Source organism: Falco cherrug, unplaced genomic scaffold (genome assembly GCF_023634085.1).
Source record: "Falco cherrug isolate bFalChe1 unplaced genomic scaffold, bFalChe1.pri scaffold_58, whole genome shotgun sequence".
NCBI classification, from domain to species: Eukaryota; Metazoa; Chordata; class Aves; order Falconiformes; family Falconidae; genus Falco; species Falco cherrug.
The window spans coordinates 336,565-363,200 of record NW_026599496.1 but is presented as its reverse complement, the minus strand read 5'-3'; the positions used below and the strand labels follow the sequence as shown (position 1 = coordinate 363,200).

Below are 26,636 nucleotides of genomic sequence, written 5' to 3'. Positions count from 1 at the left end.
TGGCTACAAGCCAGGCCGACTGAGCATGAAATCTCTGAATGCTGCAGCAAGATGTTTACTCCTTGGTTAACGGTGTCTGACAGGCTGAACAGAGCTTTGCTTCTCCACGTGGAGATGCAATGCCTTTTGAAATGAGTAATGACAACCACATCTCTAGATCAAGCGCATTGTTAATTCCTACTGTTGCACAGGGTGTTTGAGATCGTGTCTTTCAACAGACACAGGCTTGAACGTCCTCTGCCACAGCAGCAGCTCTAGAAGGAAGCTAATGGTTTCTAGCCTGTATGGTGCAGATGTGCTGCTCTGCATGGCACAGCTGTGGTGTCACAGACACTGCAAAACCTGCTCTTGTCCTGCGCACAGTTCTAGTGCCTCTAAAATTCAGTCAGACGGTGTAAGTTTTAGCCAGAGCTCACTTGAGCTGCATCACAGGGCATTTCACTTGTGAAGTTCTCATCTCTCACTAGTATCTCAAAAAACCCAGCCATCCACAACCAAAAACCAATCCAGCATCCAGCTGCTCTGGGAGGTGGCGGGAGCAGCTGACGGGGCTGGAGAGCATTTGCCAGCAGTCAGTGATGCCCTTGCCCTAAGCTGGAGTGGCGAATTTTGATCTAAGTCTGACGCGGTGGCACTGTGAGGTCAGCAGCTCTGTTGGTACCAGCGCATTGTTGGGGTTGCCAGGTGAGGAATGCAGGGCGCTCAGCTCCGCCCCGGTCAGCTCCGGGGCACATTGGTCTGGCCCTAAAGCCAGCAGAAGGACGTGGGTACATGTTCTCTGGACCCTCGTTTCTGTTTCCTGCCAGGAAGAGGAAATCCATCCCTTTTCACCCTGCAGGTTAGGAGTAATCCCTCTGTCCCGATGGGGACCATCCCAAAGTGATGCTGCGTTGTCAGGAGGGAGGGGGCTGGCACCAGCTGTGCTGGGATGGAGCCGGCTGAGGCCGCTGAAATCCCAAACGACTGGGACGGGCCGGGATAGCGATGCCTGTAGTATCAGCTGGGATCTCGCGCGGTGCCCTGGTGTAGAAAGTTGGTCCTGCCGGGGGGAGGCTGGTTCCAGCTGGCGTTGGCAGCCTGCCCGCCTGCCGGCTCTCTGCTGCTTTGTCTGGGATGCTTGGCGAGGCGGGCAGGGAGAGCTGGGCTGCTGGTTGAAACAGCCCTCAACAACCCCCCTGGGGGTTGGAGGCGACGTTTTCATTGCCCTGTCACCCCCTCGCTGCACCAGTGCGGATTCGGCTGGGAGTGAGTTCGCCGCTGTCGGCTGTGAGAAAGGGAAAGGCTCTGAGGTCTCTCCCTGTGAGCACTGAGGTTTTGAAAAGATGCTGATCTCCTTAGTTTTATTCTTATTTTTGCCTCCTCCCTTTCCAGCCACTCCCTCCGTCCCCAGCCCACAACCTCTTAAAGAGGAAATTCAATGATGTTGACAGTTAAGGGCGGGGATGGGAACTTCTGATAGCTGAGGGCTTGATGCACTGATCACGAGAAAGCGCAGCCTGGCACCTCCTGGGGAGTGCCCCTGCGCAGATGAACTGCCTGGCTGCAGCATCGGGGGGGTGGGGGGGTGGGGGGGTGGGTGGTGGGCGTTGTGAGCCACGTGGAGGTGGTGCCCATGGGGGAAACGCACGAGTGGGACAGCGGGGAAGAGCCTGGCTTCCAGACTCGGGACGGGGTTCGGTTAGCGATTAAGAAGAGTGGAGGCAGCAGCATCTTCCTCCGCGCGGGGCTGCACCCTGCCGGCCAGGTCTCAGACCAGGCAGTACAGTCTCCCTTGCGGCTCCGTGTGTTATGGGTGGAGAACCTGAGCGTGGAGAGGAGGGTGGGAACGGATGCCCGCCAGTTAACAGCAGAGGTGGAAAGAGAAGCACCACATCCAGTGCTCCCTTTGCAAGTTTCGTTTCTTCCTGTGGGCATCTGCTGGGGAGATGAGATGGTTAATGACCATGCTTTTGCTTTTTTTTGGCTTGAACTTGGGCCTTTTCCTGGTGTTTGCGTTGCAAGGAGATGGTAGCGTCTTGGTTCTCTGTGTGGCGTCTGTAGCATCATTGCTGGGGTGGTTCTCGTCACTGGAGGCTGGGAGCAGCGACCCAGTGGGATGTGGTCACTGCGTGTCCTCCCTGCCAGGCTGGGCAGAGGCCAGCAGTGCCGCAGGGTGCGGCTGGCAAAGGGAGGCGGCCAGGGCTGCTGCAAAGCTGGGGAAAGCTCTCCCGTGCATGCTTTCCCCTTCCAGGGGGGTGTTCTATTCCAGAGCTGAGACCCTGGATGCACTTCCACCTGCGCCTGGGCGCAGAGATAAGGCCAGGTGGCCCAGGGAGAGCCCAGGTCTTGGCCAAACTGCACCAGGCAGTCTGGAAACGGGCTCTCTTACTGCCGCAGGGCTGCAGGGATTGCCCAGGGTCGTGCAAAAGCGTCCCATTGGACAAGGCATGGGCACTTTGCTCGTGGCTGTCTCTGATTGCATCCCTGGTTTTTTCTTCCCCCTCTTTGGTTCTTCTGGAGCTTGCTGCAGCCAGCGCAAGCAGCCCCTGCGGTGTGGCTGGAGCACCGTGCGCAGGCAGCGCAGCGGAGGAGCGCAAACCTGGGAGGGGGCGGGGGGTGTCAGCAGGTTGCCCACACAACACAGATGGACATGGGAAACTCGCTGCTCACAGAGAGGCTGTTGCGCCTCTTTGTTTTCCCCACTAACTGTTGTTGTGGTGTCTTGCAGGCACAGAAGAATAAGGCAGGATGGATGTCTATGACCCTCAGATGCTGAATCTTGTGCTCTTTGGAGGTCTGATGGTGGTATCAGCCATCGGGATCTTCCTGGTGTTCACCTTCATGGAGAAGGTCCTCCGTCCTTCTGAGGAAGCCTTGGCCAAGCAAGGCAAAGGGCTTAAGAAGACTCAGCAGAAGGAAAAAGAGAAAAAGAAGAAAGAGGAAGCTGTTGAGAAAAAAGGAAAAGGAAAGAAACATCAAGAGAAACCTAATGGACAGGTCCCAGAGGCGCACCAAAGTGCTCCAGTGGTCAGCTCTGTCACCCTAAAGAAAAGCAATGTTCTTCCAGCCCATGAGGAGCAGAAGCATAATGGACCTGTCAAGAAGGTGGCTGCATCCAAGAAGAAGAGCGAGCCAGGTAAGGCCAAGTTCCTCTGCATATATCCCCGTCGGGTAAGCCGGCAGAGGGATCGGAGAAGGGCTGGAGTCATCTCGTTCCCTTAGCAAAGAGCTGGAACGAACCTGCCTGGTGAAAGGCAGGAGATGACCTTGCTGCTCTGCATCACTGGCACCGCTGCGTGGAGCGACAGTCCCCCAGCGAGGCTGTGTCACAATGGAGTCCAGCTTCTGATGCCCACCACGTCTCTGCTCCCTGGCTTTAGCAAAGCGTGCCCAGCTCCGTCTGGAATCGATCAGTGTGATGGAGGGCGGTGGCAGGGCGGCAGGAGCAGTAGCAGAGCCAGGCAGAGGTGGCAGCTGGCTCAGGGAACGCTTGTCTGTGGTGAGCGCCGTCCCCAGCGCTCGTCACATTGCTTTCAGTTAGAGAGGTATCAAACTTGGCTGTGGACATCTGGGCGGTTGCTGGCGTGAAATGGCAGTTATGGGGTTGAAGTCAACTGAGGCGATGCTACTCAGCCCTGCCGTTGGCTCGAGCGCTCCCAACCCCTCCTCTCTCCTCCCCAGCACCTGCGGACTCGGATGGGCCCCTCCACCTGCCCTACAAGACGCTCGTGTCCACGGTCAGCAGCACGGTGTTCGGCGAGGGGGAGGCCCAGCGGCTCATCGAGATCCTGACGGAGAAAGCGGGCATCGTCCAGGACACCTGGCACGCGGTAGGGCTGCCAGCAGCGCCGTGTCCACCAGGGCTGGGCCAAGCCTCCGGGGGTGCGGAGGGGTGAAGGCAGCCCGTTTTCGGGCAGGCTGTCCCCCGAGGGGCAGCCTTAGAGACAGGAGCTGAATTTTCCCTGGGGCAGAGGGCAGGACCCTGTGCGTGTGGGGTGGAGGGGTTGGATGCGGAGGTGGTGGTCCCCGCTGATGTGCCACCCTGCGCCGGCAGGCCAAGCAGAAGGGTGACCCTGTCACTGTCCTGAAACGCCAGCTGGAGGAGAAGGAGAAGCAGCTCGCCACCAAGCAGGAGGCTGCAGCCGCTGCCAGAAACAGGGTGGAGGAGCTGAGCCAGGTAAGTGCCGCGCAGCCCTCCCGGCACCCCTGGCACGGGCTCTGCGCCTCACGGCTCGCCGTGTGCCTCCCTCTCCCCGCGTCTTACCCGCCCTTGGAGGTGAAGCCCAGGGGTTCTCTGGGCCCTTCATCCATTTGCTGTTTTCTCCCCCAAAAGGGGAGGAGATGCCCACCTGAGCTCCTCTCCTGGGCCTGATCCAGCCCGGGGAGGCACGTGCCCTGTTGGGCAGCCGCAGCTGGAGGGGGCTAAAGCCGTGCCCGTAAGAGACTGCAGCTTTCTGCTGCTTTCCGGAGGACAGTAAAGCCCTTCTCATCTCTTGGCAGAGCCCCTGAGCTGAGAAGGTGTTGATCAGTCCCTTTTTAAGGAGCCTGGTGCTCTTTACAGCCCCCTTGCCTGGCTCAGCCCCTTGCCTCCACCTCTCGTTGGGTGTTGAAGTCAGAAGGGACCCCCGGGCGCGTCGTGCTCAGCACCTCCTGCCCCGCAGCCGCCAGGACCCTGCTGCAGCAGGTCCATCTGCCTGCAGGCAGGAGAGGAGAGGGCGAAGCCACCCTGTGCACTGAGTGCTGTGCTAAGCCCCGGCCTGTGCAGGCAGCCCAGGGCAGCGGCACGGCATCACCCAGCCGGCCAAGAGAGCACCCCTGCCTTGGCAGGGGGCGGAGGGGGGGTGTGTTTGGTTTGTGGGGGTGTTTTCTTTTTTTTGTTTTCCTGCTTTGCCCCAGACTTGATGTGATGATATTGATCCTGGGGCCGGGGAGGGGAATAAAATTCCAGGCTGTCACTCCTGTCTCTTAGCTGGCCCAGTGTGGAACAACAGTGGCATCCAGTGGCCACTGAGCCCAAAGCTTAATGCAGGAGGAAATGTAAGTGCGGAAGGGTGTAGCTGGGCCTGGGGGCAGCGCCGAAAGGGTTACACTTCTTAAAGTCTTCTGAGCCAGGAGGCCACTTGTTTCGAGTCCCCTTAAAGCAGGGAGGTTCCTGCGCTGAAACTGACCGGGTGGCTTCTCTCCTCGAAGGAGCTGGCGGCCGAGCGGGCCAAGGCGACGGCCGTGGAGGGCAAGCTGAAGGAGCAGCTGCTGGCCCACGAGCAGGAGATGGCAGCGGTGCAGGCACGCGTGCAGGCCAGCTACCAGGACCATGTCAGCGAAACGCAGCAGCTGCAGGGCAAGGTGAGCCCCACGCGGTGCTCTGCAGCTTCCTCCGCTGGCTGCCGGCTGGCCCTCGGTGGCAGCTGCCTGGTCTTTTGGAGAAGACCGAGGTGGACGAGGGGGCCAGAGCCTCGGGGAGGGGCGAGAGCCCCGCAGTGCTCCTGAGCCGTGGTGCTCACGCTAGAAGAGGGATGTGGGAGCATCCTCACGGGATGCAGCAGCCGCAGGGGCTGTCAGCAGCAGCAGACACCTCGCTGTGGCTTCCTTGCCAGTCCCTCTTGCCCATGGAGTGGGCTCCTCAGGGGAGAGCTGAGGGGCTGGCAGCAGCGGCATCAACCCCTGTTGGTCTCTCCCTAGATCCGCACCCTGCAGGAGCAGCTGGAGAATGGCCCCGACACGCAGCTGGCTCGCCTGCAGCAGGAGAACTCCATCCTGAGCGATGCCTTCTGCCAGATCAGAAGTCAGATGGAGAGCAAGTAAGACTAGGGGTGGGGGTGGGGGCAGAGCCTGGGGCCGCCCTCTGGCAAGCCCTGGGGGGGGCTGTCCATCATGATTGGCCACCCCCTTTCTGGAGGGTGCTTCTACAGACGCCCCAGCTAGCTGGAGGTAGAGGAGGGAGTGAGGAAGAGATTGCCAAATGGCTTCTGTGGGCCTGGCAGGGGAAACAAGGATGCTTTTCCCAAGTGGAAGGGCAGGGGAAGCCCTCTCTGCTTTGGAGTCACCTGTGCTGATGCTAGCGGAGGGGGCAGAGGGGACCAGAAGGCACTGCAGCATTTCTCCACACTTCGGAGAGCTTGTGCTCACCAACTTCAGAAGAAATGTCGCTGGCTCTTTGATGGGAGCGGTGCTGCAGAGAAGCGAGACCTGCCTGGTGCATACAGAACAACCAGGAGCTAGGGAGAAGAATTTGGCGCTCCTTTTTGTAGAAAGTCTGAAATGGCTGGTGATTAACAGTGGTCAGTTAATTACAGAGCAGACGCCAGCTGCTTAGAGTGCTTTCTCCTGTGTCTGGGAACACAGATCCTTGCGTCTTCTACTTCATGAGAAAGAAATGTCTCCTGTGATGGAAACGGAGCTTTTGAAATTGATGTGTCAGCTCCTTCCACCCCATCCCTGAAGGACCAGGCGTGTCCGAGAAACAGGCCAACACAACCGTTGAGATGTTTCAAGCCCTGTTACCAGGCCCACCAGGAGGATGTGTTCCCCCTGGGTAACACCAGGGATGCTTGACTGGCCTGCGGGCTGGAATAACGCTGCTTCTGTTGGTGCAGGCAAAACGCTGAGGTGGCCAGGTTACAGGAGTGGTGCGGCAAGCTGATGAACGAGCTGTCTGAGAAGTCAGAGGTGCTGCGGCAAGAGGAGCAGCTGAGGAAGAGCTGGAAGATGAAAGTGGCGGCCTTGGAGAGGCAGATTGAGCAGCTGCAGGTCAGGCAAGCGCCTGCAAACCTGCTCCCGCCGGGTGTGAGGGTGGGGGGGGAAGCCTAGGTGGTGCACCGTGCTGGGTGGTAGCCTCAGGTGAGAGAGGAAACCCAGTGGCCCCTGCCAGCGGGTGCTCACGAGGACGTGGGTGCTCCCTCTCGACTCTGAAGCCCTTGGTGCAGGAGGTAGAGCTTGTGGCTTTGTTATTGTCACCGGGGTGTGGCTGGATTTGGGGGTTTAGGGGTGTTTAAAGGACACCTCCCAGGTAGAGCCTCTGAGCACGCCGCTGGAGCAGTGGCGCATCGCTGGCTTGTGGCCGCCGAGGCAGCTCAGTGGAGACCTGAGGTGACCCGAGATGTTTTGGAGGGGGGAGTGTCGCCAGACGGCCAAGGGAGACTCAGGCAGACGCCTTCTTTTGACTCCCATGTAGGAAAAACTAGGAAAAAAAAAAAAAAGAAAGAACCGGGGCCAGGCAGCAAGCGAACTACAGGAGCGACTGAAGGTTACCCAGGACCAACTGGCCAAAGGGAGACTGAAGAAGTGTAAAGAACAGCTTCAGGAAACGGTACTTGTGGTGGCCGCAGCCATCCCTCCCCTTGGTGCTGGTGGAGGGCAGGGGGAAGCGCGTGTCAGGCAGTGGTTGAAAACCGGAGACAAGGTGGCACTTGCTGCCAGAAACCATCTGGGTGGCTTTTGGGAAGCTCTGGGAGCACAGGAGATGGTGGCCATGGTTCTCCCTTCTCAAAAGGCAGGACCTGGCCCATCTGTGAAACGCTTTGATGCTTGAGCTGCCACGAGGATAAGGTTGAGAGCCAGTTGAGTAACCCACCTCTCTTTTCCTTCTCCAGGGGGAAGAGGACAGTTTGAAGGAAGGGACTTCAGTCTGACGAGTCTGTGACCTAGACCTTACCGTCACCTTACCAAAATGCCTTACACATTCCTAAAACGAAAACTAAAAATACATGCCTGATTTACTGTAGAAAAAAGTTGCAAGCCATTCGTGACCTAAAACCTAGTTTTGAAACTTAAAAAAACCCCCAAACACAAAAACCCAACCAGTAAACACTGCAGGCATATGTTTGTAAGAAAATCTTCATACTGTTTTGTACAACTACCGTTTGTTCCCAAGGGCACCGCACCGACCACATCGGGGCAGGCAGAACCCACAAATCTGTGAAAAGGGAAGACTCTGTTTGTACATCAACTGGTGATTTTTTTTTTCCTTTCTTTTTTACTTTTTTTGTTTTGGTTTGGGTTTTTTTGTTTGTTGGAGTGGAAGAAGTGTGAAAGTGAGACCCAGCATGGAAGGAAGCCTCTCTTTGATGGGTGGCTCTTGGCGCGTATCCTTTTATGTATTTCTGGGTGTCGATGCATTTACAATGATGTAGTGAAAAGAGCTTATTCTTGCTTCATTTTCCGGGTTATTATTTACTAATTTTTTATTAAGTTTGCAAGCCAGCCAGGTGTTTGGGGTCACTGAAGAAGGACCCTGCTGTGGCCGGGAGCAGATCCTTTACTCCCCCGCCTTGCTTGCTGTGCTGCAAACAGCCATCCCCTCTGTTTTTTCTCCAAGATACGCAAAGGAGAGAAGCCTTCCCTTCCAGCCACGAGTGTTCTCACACTGGCGGTGCACCCCGAGGTCCCCTGCCACGGGGTCAGGCTGAGCGTGGGGACAGGGCAGAGCAGCGTGAGCGTGGGGACAGGGCGCAGCAGCACAGCCTCGCCAGCCCAGCGCAGGCTGCTCCTGCTCTCTTAAGCCTCAGCGCACCCCAGAAATTCTGTCCCTGCGGGTGCTGCGTGGTGGTGGTCCTTGGGCACTGCCAGGCTCTTCAGCCTTCTCTCTCCCCTTCTTGTGGCTTTCCTGTTGAAACTCCACACAAACCCACCCTTTTTCCCCCGAGTTTTCTTCTTTTTAAATAATTTTTCTTTTTTTATTTCAAGTTGGTTTATTGGGAAATGGCAGAGACCACGTCACAGCTTGGTGCCTGCCTCCTCACAATAAAGCTGCTGAGCCCGGCGCTGACATCAGTGGGATTTGAGGAGCTGGTGGGGGGAAAAGGCCCCCAGAGTACTTGGTACCTCTGGGGGGTGTGAAGAACCAAGGCCAGGAAGGGGGATGAAGGCCAGACCCGCCTCCCTTTTGTTCCCAGAGAAGTCTGCGTGTGCTCAGCCTCTATATTAGACACACCAGAGATTCCACGCAGGCAGGACTGGGTAGACACGTGTCCTGTCCCCCCAGCACTGCAGCTTTGGGGGTCACGATGGAGAAGGGATGTGCAAATCACACTTGGGCTCTGGGGTATGTGCGTGACCTGTCTCTGATCAGGCAAGAAAAAGGGGTCCTGCTGAATTCTGGCTGAGGGAACGGCAAGCTGAGAGCCCACCCCCCACCCCCACCCCCACTGCCTGGTGATTAACAGTGGTCAATTAATTACAGAGCAGACTCCAGCTGCTTAGAGTGCTTTCTCCTGTGTCTGGGAACACAGATCCTTGCGTCTTCTACTTCATGAGAAAGGAATGCCTCCTGTGTCTTTGGCTGTACCCTGTTTCATAATAATGCCAATGAAAGTGCCTGAGGCCACTTTAGACTGGTTTCTTGACAAATTCTACTTATTTGTCGTTTTAATGTTTGATTCATCCTTTCCACTTTCCCACTAGATTGTGGCCTCCAAGACGCATGCAAATACCAATTAATACCCAATACTTTGCTAACACTTTGGACTACTTCAGCAACAAAGCGTGGACCTCTGTCAGAGGAAATTCCAATAGGAACTCCAAATCTCGGAATTATTTCTTGTAATAACCACTTCACAACCTCTTTTTGCTTGTGTGGTGCGACAGGGAAGGGCTTCTGGCCATCCTGTAAAAGTATCAACCCTTACCAGGATGTACTGGTACCCATTTTGTCTAGGCAGCTCTGAAAAATCTACTTGCCAATAATCTCCAGGTTCTGTACCAGATTTCAGTCTGCCCATTTGAACCTTTTTCTTAATCACTGGATTGGTTTTCAAACGTACTTCACACTTTGCAGTTACCGTATTAGCTATTCCCAACATCTTAACTGATATTACTTGCTTTCCCAAAGATGTTACTAAGGCTTCTGCTCCCCAGTGACATTCTTGATGTCTCGTTTGAATTATCTCTCTCATCACAGGAGGTGGAATTACTACCTGTCCATTAGGAGTTACCCACCATCCCGCTAAGTTTTTCTTAGCATTTAATAACTGACCCGATTTGTCATCTTCCTCTGAATATCTCGGTTTCTCCCTGGGAAGGGTTACTGTTTTAGAAGGAATTATTGCCATTTGCAATGCTTGTTTCTTTGCTACCCTTTTTGCTGTTCTATCAGCTAAATTATTCCCAGCTATTATTTTTGTATTGCCAGTCTGGTGTGCCGTACAGTGCATGATTGCTACTTGATCTGGCTTTTGAACTGCTTGTAATAATCGTAAAATCTCTGTTTGATGCTTAATGTTTGATCCTTGAGAGGACAATAACCCCCTCTCTTTCCACAAAGCTCCATGGACATGCACTACCCCAAAGGCATATTTTGAATCAGTCCAGATATTTACTCTCTTGTCGTTGCTTAATTCTAAGGCTCGAATTAAAGCGATGAGTTCCGCCTTTTGGGCTGATGTGGTACCCGCCAATGCTCCTGCTTCTATGACTGTAGTCTCTGTTGTTACCGCATATCTGGCATATCGGACTCCTTGTTCCATAAAGCTGCTTCCATCAGTATACAGTTCCCAGTCTGGTCTCTCCAATGGCACATCCTTCAGATCTTCACGACTGGAATAAACATACTCGATGGTAGCCAAGCAATCATGTTCCAGTCGTCCTTCTTCCTGTATGGAACTTAAAAACACTGCAGGATTTACCAGGTTAGTTGTCTTTAGAATCACATCATCCTGTTCAGTCAATACCACCTGGTACTTCATCATTCGGCTGGGAGACAGCCAGTGTCCCCCCTTCTGTTCTAGGACAGTTATCACCATGTGTGGCACATAGACTGTTATTGTTCTTCCCAAAGTCAATTTCCGAGCTTCTTGTATGAGCATCACTGTTGCGGCCACTGCTCGCAGGCAGTTTGGCCACCCTTTACTCACTGTGTCCAGTTGTTTAGAGAAATATCCGACTGGTCGTTTCCAGCTTCCTATCCTCTGGGTTAACACGCCCGGTGCAAGGTGTTGCCTTTCATGTACAAACAGCTGGAAATCTTTGGTTAGATCCGGCAGTCCCAAGGCAGGTGCAGACATTAAGGCACGCTTCAACTCTACAAAAGCCTTTTGTTGTTGTGGGCCCCATACAAAGGGAGGGTTCTTTAGGGCCTCGTACAGCGGTTTAGCTATTAGCCCATAGTTCATGATCCAAAGGCGACACCACCCAGTCATTCCCCAAAACGCTCTGAGTTCATGAATATTTCTCGGCTCAGGTATACCACAAATAGCTTCTTTGCGATTTTTTCCTAATTGTCGTTGTCCTTTTGAAATCTCAAAGCCCAGATATATCACAGTCTGGCAGGCTATCTGGGCTTTCTTCCTGGATACCTTATACCCATTTAGTCCCAGGAAATTCAAGAGGTCAATAGTCACCTGTATACAGGTAGGTCTTTCTTCTGTAGCTATCAATATGTCATCCACATATTGTAGGAGTAAATGCCCAGGTCTTGGTTTGTCCTGTTTCCAGATTTCAAGTTCCTTTGCTAAATGATTTCCAAAAATAGTTGGACTGTTTTTAAATCCTTGGGGTAATCTAGTCCATGTCAGCTGCATCTTTTGCCCAGTTTGAGGAAAGTTTGTCGAAAGCAAACAGTTTTCTGCTTTTCTTTTCCAAAGGTATACAAAAGAAAGCATCGTTTAAATCAAGCACTGTAAACCACTGATAATTCTCCCTCAATGCTGTTAACAGTGTATAAGGGTTTGCTACCACAGGATAAATATCCTTAACTATTTGATTTACTGCTCTCAAGTCTTGTACCAGTCTATATTCACCCGAAGGTTTTCTGACTGGTAAAATAGGAGTATTATACTCAGATTCACATTCTTCCAAAATTTTATACTCCAAAAATTTATCAATCCATTTCTTCAATTCCTGTCTCACTTCCGGTTTGATTGGATACTGTTTAATTCTCACTGTTCTGCGCCTTCCTTCAAATCTATTTTAACTGGTTCTGCTAGTTTCGATTTACGAGGAATATCTGTCTCCCATACAGTAGGGATCACTGCCAAATCCACCTCCGGTGGAATTTCTTGTTCCTTTACCTTTTCTTGTATCGTCAGGATTTCTCCCATTTTTGACTCGGGTATTTTCAAGAAAAGTTCTCCTTCGTCAAAAACAATCTGTGCATTTAATTTGGATAACAAATCTCTTCCTAAGAAGGGTACCGGACATTTTGGTACATACAAAAATTCATGTGTAATTATCTTATTTCCAAATTTCAAATCCAGGGGTTGCAGGAATGGCCTGTTGTTGTTCCAATTTTTCCTTTACAGGTATTTAATAAAAAAATGTCGCTTCTGTATCCACTCCCAACCTCACAATTTAAACAACATTTTTTTCCACTTTCTTATTATCAGAAGTTACAGCCATTACCAAATTATCTCTAATAGTTAGCTTACATTCATCCTGCCAATCCTTTCTTTGTCTTAAGTAAAAAAAACAAATCCACATCTGGCATTTTATTCCATTTCCCTTCTCTTTTACAATACAGCATTAACTGCAAAATAGTGTTACAATTCAGTGTCCCATTCGTGGGCCACTTTTCCTGATCATCCAATATATACAAAGGCCACCAATTATTACAATACTCAAATTATTACAAACTCAATCATCTGGCTCTTTTGCAGATCATCCTGTAAATTTCCCCAATGTGCCAATAAACATCCCAACAAAGAATTTTTCGGGATTTTGTCATTTACAGCAAGATTACCCATGCTTTTACTTTTAAACAACCAAGTTAACTTAGTTGCCATGGTGTAATTACTCACAGTACAATACACAATTATTCAACTCTGTCACTCCAATCCGCGGATCCACACTCCCACTCGCTTTCGTTCTCAATTATACGTCTGACTCTTACAGCCACACTCACACTTTCCCACAGTTACTTTAAACAAACATAAAACACAATATTATACCTCTTAATTTTCTTCTTAATACACAAACTCACAAAACAACAAAGAACACCAAAACCTTCTAACTTCTTGTTAGAGGCACTACCTTAGAGAACACTATAGCATATAGTTTCTCTTGTCTCCACTTTTGTCCAACCCTGCAATAGCTTTCGCTTATGTCTTACGGGCAGACGCCTAGGCTTCCACTTCCACAAGGATCCTTTTAGTCCAACCCTGCAATAGCTTTCGCTTATGTCTTACGGGCAGACTCCTAGTCCTACCCTGCGCAGCTCTTTCACCGCGTCTGACAGGCAGACTTACTCAGTGGGGCTCCAACCCACTGGTGGGACTTCCTCCCACTCTTTCCCATACAATTATTATAGTGGGACTCCTACCCACTTCCCCTAGTGCACTTACTTACTACAATTAAAAAAAGAAGTGTCTTACCCAAAAATCCAGGGAACGTCGCGAAGAGCCTTACGGATCGGGGATCGATGGGTGTCCCCGAGAAATCCTCGGTGCCGGCTGGAACCAATCAGGTCCCTGACTCCGCCGGTCTCCTTCAGTGAGGTCCCATCTGGGTCGCCAAAACTGTTACCGAAATCTCGGAATGAAGAACTTATCGACACCAATGTGATGTAGATAAGCAGACACTTCTTTATTGACGGCCGGGTACGTGAGCGAGTCCTCTCACGATCAACGCACGCCAGGTCCCAAAATCAGATTCCATAGATATAACTTATTCATACATGTTCATTAAATATTCATGCATAATCATAACATTTCCTGTAAATCATTAACATACTCTCCTCCTATATCCGATTCTGTGCAGTAGAGCTTAGAAAGGTCTAGAAATGGGTCTGGGGTGCAATTTGGGTAGGTGGTGTATGAGTCGGTGGTCGCGATCTCCCCCTGCCGGAATTACCTTTTACTGAAGTTCACAGTTTCTTGGCAGGTAACCACAAGCTGTTCCAGTCGACTCTCCCCAGTTCCCATTCATCTCATATTCTGACATTTCAGTACACCTCTGCATACAGAAGACTGGTTAAATACAAAGAAACCTTTCAACCCTAAAGTTATTACCTAAGTTTTAACAATGGTTCCAGCCCCTTCTTCTAGCCTTGGTACAAGACGTACACAAGATCTCATAGCAGCTTTTACTGTGCAACTAAGAGTTTCATTAAAAATATTTCTTATCCTTCTATTTTTCAATTTTATAAAATGATTTTATAAAATCAATTAATCAATCAAATAAAGTCAATCAATCTTAACTTATTAACAAATCGATAACATGTCTTCATTGCCTTTCACTAAAATTCCTCTTTCCTGTGAAACCAGTTGTGTTTGTGGGTTTGGGATCTTTTATTTCTTTCCTCCCCTTGTTCAGGGAGCAGTAGCCCAGCACAGTTCCACTTGATTTTTTTCTGGTGGTGTTACAACTGACATTGTGCAGTCCTCCCAACGCTTTGTCCATCAGTAATGTTTTCACTTTTTTCTTGTTCCTGTTTTAAGAGACACTATTGTTTTCTTTCTAAGGGCTGTATTTTTGTTATGTCCTTCATGATGAGTGAATTCAAAGTACTTTCAATGGCATAATACACTTTGTAGTGTAATTTTGTGAAAATGCTTCTCTATGAATTACAAAAAAGATTTCATTTTCTATTATTTCAGAGGTAAACCCTGAATTAATCAATCTTGGATGTGGTGTTTCTGTCTTCTAGAAATACGTGAAGCTTTTTATAGGTTGAGAAGGAAAAAGCAAAGAAAGATGTTCAAAAGTGCAGGCGGTGGCAAAACAGGAATGTGTGGATAAATTAAATAACATCACTAATCGGCAAATGAAACAAAAGATTACTGTAAGGAAGAATGACTGTTTGAAAATGGAGAATGAAAACACGATAGAAGAAAAAGACAAAAAGATTTTTTCATCTGGGGAGAGCTCAAAATTATTAAAATGCCAGTGAAAGGGTAAGCTAAGGAAATAATCTCTAATTCTTATTTGTAGTACTATGTAAGTGTCTTAGGTTTTCTGATACTGTGGTAGTTGAAGTAGTTTCCTCAGTGGTGAAAGCCATAGTGAGTAGTCCACTGCTTTTCAAAAAGTGAAGAAAATTTCTTCTTAGAAAACACTAAGCTCATGATGGAGGTTCAAATTTATGGCCTGCTCTAAAAAAAAGAAAAGGAAAAAAGAAAAGAAAAAAAAACCCATCCAAATTCCTGTGATTTCCTTGTCAATACTGAGGCAAAATGCATCTTTGAAACCAGAAAGAAAAGCAGACTGGAAAAAGCAGTTATTTTTGTAGGAAATGGCCACCTAGAAAAGAAAAGTAGGAACTTGGGGTTTGCTACTACTCCCTTTTCTAGGTGATTTTAGTGATCTCCGTGCAGTTGGTGTTTTCCTTTTCATTAAGTTAATATGCCCTTTGTCAGGAGAGGGTGATTTGAAGAATCAGTCAGCAGTATGCAGGCGAGCGGAGGTTGTCTTTATTCGGCAGCGCTGGGTGCATGGGGGATCGCGCCACCAAAGTCATGCACCCCGAGGTGACTTTTCAGTCCCCCCTTTATACAAGCTACTCAGACCTATTCATGAGTTTTCCAAGAAATGGTTTACATATTCATTACAATTCTGAGAATTCATTTACATATCTCATGCCTGCACAATGTCCTTGAGGAGTTGTCTCTGCGCAGACTCTATTCCTCAGGGGCCATGTTTAAAGTCTTTGTCTTCGCCACGTTGCATGTACAACAGGAATCTAAGACAGAATGTCCCTTCTGAAGATAACCAACCCAAGGCCTTAGCAGTCTGTGCATCCGTCATGTGGCAGTAAGGGTCCTTGGACATCTCCCGACTTTTAACTAAACGTAGGTGCGTCATCCTTTAGATAAGTGGTACAGCATTCGCTATTCAGAGTTCCCGTTGTTTGTCAGGCAGCACCAGTCCCGCTGTGTCACCACATTTCCTTCTCAACCTGGACTTGGGACAGAGACCAGTCCTGCAGACACCTCGGCAAGGAGGAGCCCTTGATGAGGACGACGACGAGCCGCTTTTGGGTGAGCTCAGCGCTGACTGAAACACAAGCGAAAAGCCCCAGCTCAAACCAGGCCGCTTTGCTTTTCTTGGAAGTCACAAAGCTTCGCTCTGGTGGGTCTCTTTGCATCGGAAACCCTTGTGCTCCCAACGCTGTGACCTGTGTGGGTGCCAAGTCAGAGCAGTCCGTCGCCGCCTGCCTTTGAATTCAAGGTTTGAACCGCGCAGTGTGGCCAGAGCGGGCACATGCTGCGAGAGGTCACGGACCACCATTTCCCTGGCCCTGCGGCTGAGCCAGCGCAGCCCGCTGCTGTGCCGGGAGCGGTGGGGACAGTGCCGCTCTGTCCCCACACAGCTGCCCAGAGCTCAGGGGAGGGGGCGGCCTGGAAGCGCCTGGGCTCCAGCGGCCGGCCAGAGAAAGCCCCCCCAGTTCTCACGGGGGAAGTGACTGACATGTGCAGGGTTTCTCCTGCTCGGACTGCAACAAGTTTCCCAGGAAGCTCCCCAAGGCGTGGGCGTTTGGGTCTGAAGCCCCCCGGGCCGAGAGCAGGCGCTGCCAGGGAGCTGGAGCCCGCGGCAGGCTGGCCGTCACTCAGCAGGCAGGTGAACCTGCTTCCCCGCGCCCCACTCCATCCACCTCCGCCAGCTCTTACTTCCAGCCTGCTCCCCCCGGCCCGTACCCCCATCCTTTCTCCCCGTGCGGCAGCTGCAGCAGGCGCGTACCAGCCTCCCGAGCCCCCGGCTGACGCGGGGCACTGGCACGCTCAGCCGGCAGCGCTGGCCCCGCTGCAGGAGGGCTAGTCCGCAGGCTGCAGAGGAATCACTCGCTGACCCAGGGGAGGGAAAGCCCATTTATTTAGGCTGTTTGAATTTGGCACGCACAGAACATATCCCAGTAACGCACGGGAGGCTAAGGGGTTTGTTTTGTTTTTTTCTTTCTTCTTCTTCTCTACAGACATACAGGAAAACTCTGTGCAACTCCCATGTACACACTGCACAAAGGAAACAGCTTTAAGCAACCACCGGTGAAACGTGGAAGCCTTTTAAGATCTCTGGAGCTGGCACAGGAATGCTTTCTACCCCCCATACAAAAGGCATTTCAATTTCAGGTCAGACTGTCTAGGTGGTATTTCCATGCATTTCTGCAGAATTAAAGAAGCTAACAGACAAAAAGCCCAGATCAAGCCATATTAGTCAGGCTGATTGGTTCTACCACGTTAGATCAATAGTGATTATGAACAAACGGACCAAGTGACCAAAGACTGGGGCTGAGAATACCACTTTTTGAGATGTGGTTTCTTTTCACTGTACTACCCATAGAACTGGAGCACTCTGATAGAAGTATCGGCATTTGTAGAAGCCTCAGAAGCATCTGACCCGCTAGTAAGTGTGTATTAGAGAAACGAAGGTAGTTCTAAATTAAACTATGTCAACAGAAAAGTAGTTGATAGAATCCCTCAGGCTGAAGGAGAACTCATGGCACTTCATAACAAGAACACTGAACCTCTAGAACAAGTGAACCTTTAAATATTATTACTGCACCGTGAGTTTACAAGAGTGGATTAGGACTATTTCTCCAGAAAAATGTGTCTATTTTATGTCTGTTTCACTTCAGGATTGGCCTTTATTAGTACTGCTCTGCAACTGCTAGCACTAAGAATTTAACCCAGTTTTTGTGCCAACAGGTTGTTTTAGCCTAACTTTCACTACAGGTTTTCAGTTCTGTATAAAGTGGTTACAGGGGAAACTGTTTCTGAGTTTGGCCATTTGACCAGCAGCCTCAAAAAGACTGACTGAATTTTGCTTTTTACAACTCGGAAAATTAAGAACAGGAACCAGTTTGTTCTCACACCCCCACCCCACCCCCACCCCCCTTTCATCCCATGACACATTGACACTTTGCAGCGTTGGACCAACATTTTTGGAGACCTTTAGCGTTAATCCATTGGGGACAGTATTGGGCTGCTGGACAACCAATGCAAATATTAATAAACCAAGAGAAATCCTTAGATTTGATTTGTTGAGGGTCATTTGTACATACGAGCTACATCTCCAAAATGTGCTTTATTCTACCAACAGCTTCCCTGCAGTTAGTGAAACCCTTGCCTAGAATGGTTGCTTTACATAACTGATCTGTTAAAACATGGAATGCCTGTAGAGTTGTGGCACTGCATGACATCTACACGGGACTTGCTTCAAGAGCTACGACCAGGGAGCCTCCTGGCTTCTCAGCAATGCAAGCTCGGGGCAGGTCCTCTGGCCCATTTGCTTGGCATTCATGCTTTATGCCTAAAAAAAGAGGCAAAACACTCAATGTGGTATTCCAGCATGCTAGTAATCAATCAAATGTACTTGGTAGTAACATTAGAAGAGGCAATCGGGTCACCAAGCAGGTAAGCCCTGCCTTAGCTTAGGCATTTGGATGGTTTTCTCTGACGTGTGTCAGAGCAGACATCTGGCTACATGCCAAATAGCAATGCAGAAATACCGGGGAGAACGTTTTCACTCCATCCGTGCTCAGACTGTTCCCCTTTTCGCTGCAGGCTCTCTCAGGAGCGCACCTCTCCTTTCTAGGGCTACCCTGGGTATGGCGGGTGAGGAAGCTACACGCAGGCAGGCTCCAATGGCTGACTCGGCTCCCGCTGGCTCTGGAGAGGTGGGTGAAAGAATCAGAGTGAGCATCTGGGCTGTAGAGACCAGAAAGGCTTTGCTGCTCCAAGGAATCAACAATGGATTCTTTTTTTGGAGATCAGGGAGCCCAACCCAAGCCGTCTGATGTGGAGAAAAGCTGAATTTCTTCAGGATTTCTTTCTTTCTTTCTTTTTTTTAACTTCCACCTGTGCAGCACAGCCTCCCTGGCTAGTTGCAGTCCACTGGCCAGCTGTCGTGTGAAGGCTGGCACTGCTGCACAACGATCCTGTCTGTCTTGCAGGCTGCAAGATTTTGGCCCAGTGCAGCAGGAGGAACTGAAGGGGGTCGGCGCTCTCTGGCTACAAGCCAGGCCGACTGAGCATGAAATCTCTGAATGCTGCAGCAAGATGTTTACTCCTTGGTTAACGGTGTCTGACAGGCTGAACAGAGCTTTGCTTCTCCACGTGGAGATGCAATGCCTTTTGAAATGAGTAATGACAACCACATCTCTAGATCAAGCGCATTGTTAATTCCTACTGTTGCACAGGGTGTTTGAGATCGTGTCTTTCAACAGACACAGGCTTGAACGTCCTCTGCCACAGCAGCAGCTCTAGAAGGAAGCTAATGGTTTCTAGCCTGTATGGTGCAGATGTGCTGCTCTGCATGGCACAGCTGTGGTGTCACAGACACTGCAAAACCTGCTCTTGTCCTGCGCACAGTTCTAGTGCCTCTAAAATTCAGTCAGACGGTGTAAGTTTTAGCCAGAGCTCACTTGAGCTGCATCACAGGGCATTTCACTTGTGAAGTTCTCATCTCTCACTAGTATCTCAAAAAACCCAGCCATCCACAACCAAAAACCAATCCAGCATCCAGCTGCTCTGGGAGGTGGCGGGAGCAGCTGACGGGGCTGGAGAGCATTTGCCAGCAGTCAGTGATGCCCTTGCCCTAAGCTGGAGTGGCGAATTTTGATCTAAGTCTGACGCGGTGGCACTGTGAGGTCAGCAGCTCTGTTGGTACCAGCGCATTGTTGGGGTTGCCAGGTGAGGAATGCAGGGCGCTCAGCTCCGCCCCGGTCAGCTCCGGGGCACATTGGTCTGGCCCTAAAGCCAGCAGAAGGACGTGGGTACATGTTCTCTGGACCCTCGTTTCTGTTTCCTGCCAGGAAGAGGAAATCCATCCCTTTTCACCCTGCAGGTTAGGAGTAATCCCTCTGTCCCGATGGGGACCATCCCAAAGTGATGCTGCGTTGTCAGGAGGGAGGGGGCTGGCACCAGCTGTGCTGGGATGGAGCCGGCTGAGGCCGCTGAAATCCCAAACGACTGGGACGGGCCGGGATAGCGATGCCTGTAGTATCAGCTGGGATCTCGCGCGGTGCCCTGGTGTAGAAAGTTGGTCCTGCCGGGGGGAGGCTGGTTCCAGCTGGCGTTGGCAGCCTGCCCGCCTGCCGGCTCTCTGCTGCTTTGTCTGGGATGCTTGGCGAGGCGGGCAGGGAGAGCTGGGCTGCTGGTTGAAACAGCCCTCAACAACCCCCCTGGGGGTTGGAGGCGACGTTTTCATTGCCCTGTCACCCCCTCGCTGCACCAGTGCGGATTCGGCTGGGAGTGAGTTCGCCGCTGTCGGCTGTGAGAAAGGGAAAGGCTCTGAGGTCTCTCCCTGTGAGCACTGAGGTTTTGAAAAGATGCTGATCTCCTTAGTTTTATTCTTATTTTTGCCTCCTCCCTTTCCAGCCACTCCCTCCGTCCCCAGCCCACAACCTCTTAAAGAGGAAATTCAATGATGTTGACAGTTAAGGGCGGGGATGGGAACTTCTGATAGCTGAGGGCTTGATGCACTGATCACGAGAAAGCGCAGCCTGGCACCTCCTGGGGAGTGCCCCTGCGCAGATGAACTGCCTGGCTGCAGCATCGGGGGGGTGGGGGGGGGGGTGGTGGGCGTTGTGAGCCACGTGGAGGTGGTGCCCATGGGGGAAACGCACGAGTGGGACAGCGGGGAAGAGCCTGGCTTCCAGACTCGGGACGGGGTTCGGTTAGCGATTAAGAAGAGTGGAGGCAGCAGCATCTTCCTCCGCGCGGGGCTGCACCCTGCCGGCCAGGTCTCAGACCAGGCAGTACAGTCTCCCTTGCGGCTCCGTGTGTTATGGGTGGAGAACCTGAGCGTGGAGAGGAGGGTGGGAACGGATGCCCGCCAGTTAACAGCAGAGGTGGAAAGAGAAGCACCACATCCAGTGCTCCCTTTGCAAGTTTCGTTTCTTCCTGTGGGCATCTGCTGGGGAGATGAGATGGTTAATGACCATGCTTTTGCTTTTTTTTGGCTTGAACTTGGGCCTTTTCCTGGTGTTTGCGTTGCAAGGAGATGGTAGCGTCTTGGTTCTCTGTGTGGCGTCTGTAGCATCATTGCTGGGGTGGTTCTCGTCACTGGAGGCTGGGAGCAGCGACCCAGTGGGATGTGGTCACTGCGTGTCCTCCCTGCCAGGCTGGGCAGAGGCCAGCAGTGCCGCAGGGTGCGGCTGGCAAAGGGAGGCGGCCAGGGCTGCTGCAAAGCTGGGGAAAGCTCTCCCGTGCATGCTTTCCCCTTCCAGGGGGGTGTTCTATTCCAGAGCTGAGACCCTGGATGCACTTCCACCTGCGCCTGGGCGCAGAGATAAGGCCAGGTGGCCCAGGGAGAGCCCAGGTCTTGGCCAAACTGCACCAGGCAGTCTGGAAACGGGCTCTCTTACTGCCGCAGGGCTGCAGGGATTGCCCAGGGTCGTGCAAAAGCGTCCCATTGGACAAGGCATGGGCACTTTGCTCGTGGCTGTCTCTGATTGCATCCCTGGTTTTTTCTTCCCCCTCTTTGGTTCTTCTGGAGCTTGCTGCAGCCAGCGCAAGCAGCCCCTGCGGTGTGGCTGGAGCACCGTGCGCAGGCAGCGCAGCGGAGGAGCGCAAACCTGGGAGGGGGCGGGGGGTGTCAGCAGGTTGCCCACACAACACAGATGGACATGGGAAACTCGCTGCTCACAGAGAGGCTGTTGCGCCTCTTTGTTTTCCCCACTAACTGTTGTTGTGGTGTCTTGCAGGCACAGAAGAATAAGGCAGGATGGATGTCTATGACCCTCAGATGCTGAATCTTGTGCTCTTTGGAGGTCTGATGGTGGTATCAGCCATCGGGATCTTCCTGGTGTTCACCTTCATGGAGAAGGTCCTCCGTCCTTCTGAGGAAGCCTTGGCCAAGCAAGGCAAAGGGCTTAAGAAGACTCAGCAGAAGGAAAAAGAGAAAAAGAAGAAAGAGGAAGCTGTTGAGAAAAAAGGAAAAGGAAAGAAACATCAAGAGAAACCTAATGGACAGGTCCCAGAGGCGCACCAAAGTGCTCCAGTGGTCAGCTCTGTCACCCTAAAGAAAAGCAATGTTCTTCCAGCCCATGAGGAGCAGAAGCATAATGGACCTGTCAAGAAGGTGGCTGCATCCAAGAAGAAGAGCGAGCCAGGTAAGGCCAAGTTCCTCTGCATATATCCCCGTCGGGTAAGCCGGCAGAGGGATCGGAGAAGGGCTGGAGTCATCTCGTTCCCTTAGCAAAGAGCTGGAACGAACCTGCCTGGTGAAAGGCAGGAGATGACCTTGCTGCTCTGCATCACTGGCACCGCTGCGTGGAGCGACAGTCCCCCAGCGAGGCTGTGTCACAATGGAGTCCAGCTTCTGATGCCCACCACGTCTCTGCTCCCTGGCTTTAGCAAAGCGTGCCCAGCTCCGTCTGGAATCGATCAGTGTGATGGAGGGCGGTGGCAGGGCGGCAGGAGCAGTAGCAGAGCCAGGCAGAGGTGGCAGCTGGCTCAGGGAACGCTTGTCTGTGGTGAGCGCCGTCCCCAGCGCTCGTCACATTGCTTTCAGTTAGAGAGGTATCAAACTTGGCTGTGGACATCTGGGCGGTTGCTGGCGTGAAATGGCAGTTATGGGGTTGAAGTCAACTGAGGCGATGCTACTCAGCCCTGCCGTTGGCTCGAGCGCTCCCAACCCCTCCTCTCTCCTCCCCAGCACCTGCGGACTCGGATGGGCCCCTCTACCTGCCCTACAAGACGCTCGTGTCCACGGTCAGCAGCACGGTGTTCGGCGAGGGGGAGGCCCAGCGGCTCATCGAGATCCTGACGGAGAAAGCGGGCATCGTCCAGGACACCTGGCACGCGGTAGGGCTGCCAGCAGCGCCGTGTCCACCAGGGCTGGGCCAAGCCTCCGGGGGTGCGGAGGGGTGAAGGCAGCCCGTTTTCGGGCAGGCTGTCCCCCGAGGGGCAGCCTTAGAGACAGGAGCTGAATTTTCCCTGGGGCAGAGGGCAGGACCCTGTGCGTGTGGGGTGGAGGGGTTGGATGCGGAGGTGGTGGTCCCCGCTGATGTGCCACCCTGCGCCGGCAGGCCAAGCAGAAGGGTGACCCTGTCACTGTCCTGAAACGCCAGCTGGAGGAGAAGGAGAAGCAGCTCGCCACCAAGCAGGAGGCTGCAGCCGCTGCCAGAAACAGGGTGGAGGAGCTGAGCCAGGTAAGTGCCGCGCAGCCCTCCCGGCACCCCTGGCACGGGCTCTGCGCCTCACGGCTCGCCGTGTGCCTCCCTCTCCCCGCGTCTTACCCGCCCTTGGAGGTGAAGCCCAGGGGTTCTCTGGGCCCTTCATCCATTTGCTGTTTTCTCCCCCAAAAGGGGAGGAGATGCCCACCTGAGCTCCTCTCCTGGGCCTGATCCAGCCCGGGGAGGCACGTGCCCTGTTGGGCAGCCGCAGCTGGAGGGGCTAAAGCCGTGCCCGTAAGAGACTGCAGCTTTCTGCTGCTTTCCGGAGGACAGTAAAGCCCTTCTCATCTCTTGGCAGAGCCCCTGAGCTGAGAAGGTGTTGATCAGTCCCTTTTTAAGGAGCCTGGTGCTCTTTACAGCCCCCTTGCCTGGCTCAGCCCCTTGCCTCCACCTCTCGTTGGGTGTTGAAGTCAGAAGGGACCCCCGGCGCGTCGTGCTCAGCACCTCCTGCCCCGCAGCCGCCAGGACCCTGCTGCAGCAGGTCCATCTGCCTGCAGGCAGGAGAGGAGAGGGCGAAGCCACCCTGTGCACTGAGTGCTGTGCTAAGCCCCGGCCTGTGCAGGCAGCCCAGGGCAGCGGCACGGCATCACCCAGCCGGCCAAGAGAGCACCCCTGCCTTGGCAGGGGGCGGAGGGGGGGTGTGTTTGGTTTGTGGGGGTGTTTTCTTTTTTTTGTTTTCCTGCTTTGCCCCAGACTTGATGTGATGATATTGATCCTGGGGCCGGGGAGGGGAATAAAATTCCAGGCTGTCACTCCTGTCTCTTAGCTGGCCCAGTGTGGAACAACAGTGGCATCCAGTGGCCACTGAGCCCAAAGCTTAATGCAGGAGGAAATGTAAGTGCGGAAGGGTGTAGCTGGGCCTGGGGGCAGCGCCGAAAGGGTTACACTTCTTAAAGTCTTCTGAGCCAGGAGGCCACTTGTTTCGAGTCCCCTTAAAGCAGGGAGGTTCCTGCGCTGAAACTGACCGGGTGGCTTCTCTCCTCGAAGGAGCTGGCGGCCGAGCGGGCCAAGGCGACGGCCGTGGAGGGCAAGCTGAAGGAGCAGCTGCTGGCCCGCGAGCAGGAGATGGCAGTGGTGCAGGCACGCGTGCAGGCCAGCTACCAGGACCATGTCAGCGAAACGCAGCAGCTGCAGGGCAAGGTGAGCCCCACGCGGTGCTCTGCAGCTTCCTCCGCTGGCTGCCGGCTGGCCCTCGGTGGCAGCTGCCTGGTCTTTTGGAGAAGACCGAGGTGGGCGAGGGGGCCAGAGCCTCGGGGAGGGGCGAGAGCCCCGCAGTGCTCCTGAGCCGTGGTGCTCACGCTAGAAGAGGGATGTGGGAGCATCCTCACGGGATGCAGCAGCCGCAGGGGCTGTCAGCAGCAGCAGACACCTCGCTGTGGCTTCCTTGCCAGTCCCTCTTGCCCATGGAGTGGGCTCCTCAGGGGAGAGCTGAGGGGCTGGCAGCAGCGGCATCAACCCCTGTTGGTCTCTCCCTAGATCCGCACCCTGCAGGAGCAGCTGGAGAATGGCCCCGACACGCAGCTGGCTCGCCTGCAGCAGGAGAACTCCATCCTGAGCGATGCCTTCTGCCAGATCAGAAGTCAGATGGAGAGCAAGTAAGACTAGGGGTGGGGGTGGGGGCAGAGCCTGGGGCCGCCCTCTGGCAAGCCCTGGGGGGGGCTGTCCATCATGATTGGCCACCCCCTTTCTGGAGGGTGCTTCTACAGACGCCCCAGCTAGCTGGAGGTAGAGGAGGGAGTGAGGAAGAGATTGCCAAATGGCTTCTGTGGGCCTGGCAGGGGAAACAAGGATGCTTTTCCCAAGTGGAAGGGCAGGGGAAGCCCTCTCTGCTTTGGAGTCACCTGTGCTGATGCTAGCGGAGGGGGCAGAGGGGACCAGAAGGCACTGCAGCATTTCTCCACACTTCGGAGAGCTTGTGCTCACCAACTTCAGAAGAAATGTCGCTGGCTCTTTGATGGGAGCGGTGCTGCAGAGAACCGAGACCTGCCTGGTGCATACAGAACAACCAGGAGCTAGGGAGAAGAATTTGGCGCTCCTTTTTGTAGAAAGTCTGAAATGGCTGGTGATTAACAGTGGTCAGTTAATTACAGAGCAGACGCCAGCTGCTTAGAGTGCTTTCTCCTGTGTCTGGGAACACAGATCCTTGCGTCTTCTACTTCATGAGAAAGAAATGTCTCCTGTGATGGAAACGGAGCTTTTGAAATTGATGTGTCAGCTCCTTCCACCCCATCCCTGAAGGACCAGGCGTGTCCGAGAAACAGGCCAACACAACCGTTGAGATGTTTCAAGCCCTGTTACCAGGCCCACCAGGAGGATGTGTTCCCCCTGGGTAACGCCAGGGATGCTTGACTGGCCTGCGGGCTGGAATAACGCTGCTTCTGTTGGTGCAGGCAAAACGCTGAGGTGGCCAGGTTACAGGAGTGGTGCGGCAAGCTGATGAACGAGCTGTCTGAGAAGTCAGAGGTGCTGCGGCAAGAGGAGCAGCTGAGGAAGAGCTGGAAGATGAAAGTGGCGGCCTTGGAGAGGCAGATTGAGCAGCTGCAGGTCAGGCAAGCGCCTGCAAACCTGCTCCCGCCGGGTGTGAGGGTGGGGGGGGAAGCCTAGGTGGTGCACCGTGCTGGGTGGTAGCCTCAGGTGAGAGAGGAAACCCAGTGGCCCCTGCCAGCGGGTGCTCACGAGGACGTGGGTGCTCCCTCTCGACTCTGAAGCCCTTGGTGCAGGAGGTAGAGCTTGTGGCTTTGTTATTGTCACCGGGGTGTGGCTGGATTTGGGGGTTTAGGGGTGTTTAAAGGACACCTCCCAGGTAGAGCCTCTGAGCACGCCGCTGGAGCAGTGGCGCATTGCTGGCTTGTGGCCGCCGAGGCAGCTCAGTGGAGACCTGAGGTGACCCGAGATGTTTTGGAGGGGGGAGTGTCGCCAGACGGCCAAGGGAGACTCAGGCAGATGCCTTCTTTTGACTCCCATGTAGGAAAAACTAGGAAAAAAAAAAAAAAGAAAGAACCGGGGCCAGGCAGCAAGCGAACTACAGGAGCGACTGAAGGTTACCCAGGACCAACTGGCCAAAGGGAGACTGAAGAAGTGTAAAGAACAGCTTCAGGAAACGGTACTTGTGGTGGCCGCAGCCATCCCTCCCCTTGGTGCTGGTGGAGGGCAGGGGGAAGCGCGTGTCAGGCAGTGGTTGAAAACCGGAGACAAGGTGGCACTTGCTGCCAGAAACCATCTGGGTGGCTTTTGGGAAGCTCTGGGAGCACAGGAGATGGTGGCCATGGTTCTCCCTTCTCAAAAGGCAGGACCTGGCCCATCTGTGAAACGCTTTGATGCTTGAGCTGCCACGAGGATAAGGTTGAGAGCCAGTTGTGTAACCCACCTCTCTTTTCCTTCTCCAGGGGGAAGAGGACAGTTTCAAGGAAGGGACTTCAGTCTGACGAGTCTGTGACCTAGACCTTACCGTCACCTTACCAAAATGCCTTACACATTCCTAAAACGAAAACTAAAAATATATGCCTGATTTACTGTAGAAAAAAGTTGCAAGCCATTCGTGACCTAAAACCTAGTTTTGAAACTTGACAAAGTTGTATAATATCATTCAAAAAGACCTGTGCAAATACAGTAATGG

General features: G+C 52.9%; 2 protein-coding genes across 2 annotated transcripts; both read left to right on the top strand.

Annotated features, from left to right (window-relative positions):
* Window positions 1–1,752: 1,752 nt before the first annotated feature.
* Window positions 1,753–6,726, top strand: LOC129735198 (ribosome-binding protein 1-like; the record flags this gene model as incomplete). The annotated part of the gene is made up of 6 exons (XM_055700552.1): window positions 1,753–3,115; window positions 3,661–3,809; window positions 4,034–4,156; window positions 5,170–5,322; window positions 5,659–5,777; window positions 6,573–6,726. Coding segments are annotated over exons 1-6 (1,086 nt in total), but the record flags the coding sequence as incomplete, so codon positions are not given.
* Window positions 6,727–16,905: 10,179 nt separating this feature from the next.
* On the top strand, window positions 16,906–25,564 carry LOC129735197 (ribosome-binding protein 1-like; the record flags this gene model as incomplete). Its single annotated transcript, XM_055700551.1, has 8 exons — window positions 16,906–17,244; window positions 18,436–18,517; window positions 21,548–21,955; window positions 22,501–22,649; window positions 22,874–22,996; window positions 24,008–24,160; window positions 24,497–24,615; window positions 25,411–25,564. Coding segments are annotated over exons 3-8 (1,086 nt in total), but the record flags the coding sequence as incomplete, so codon positions are not given.
* Window positions 25,565–26,636: the final 1,072 nt, after the last annotated feature.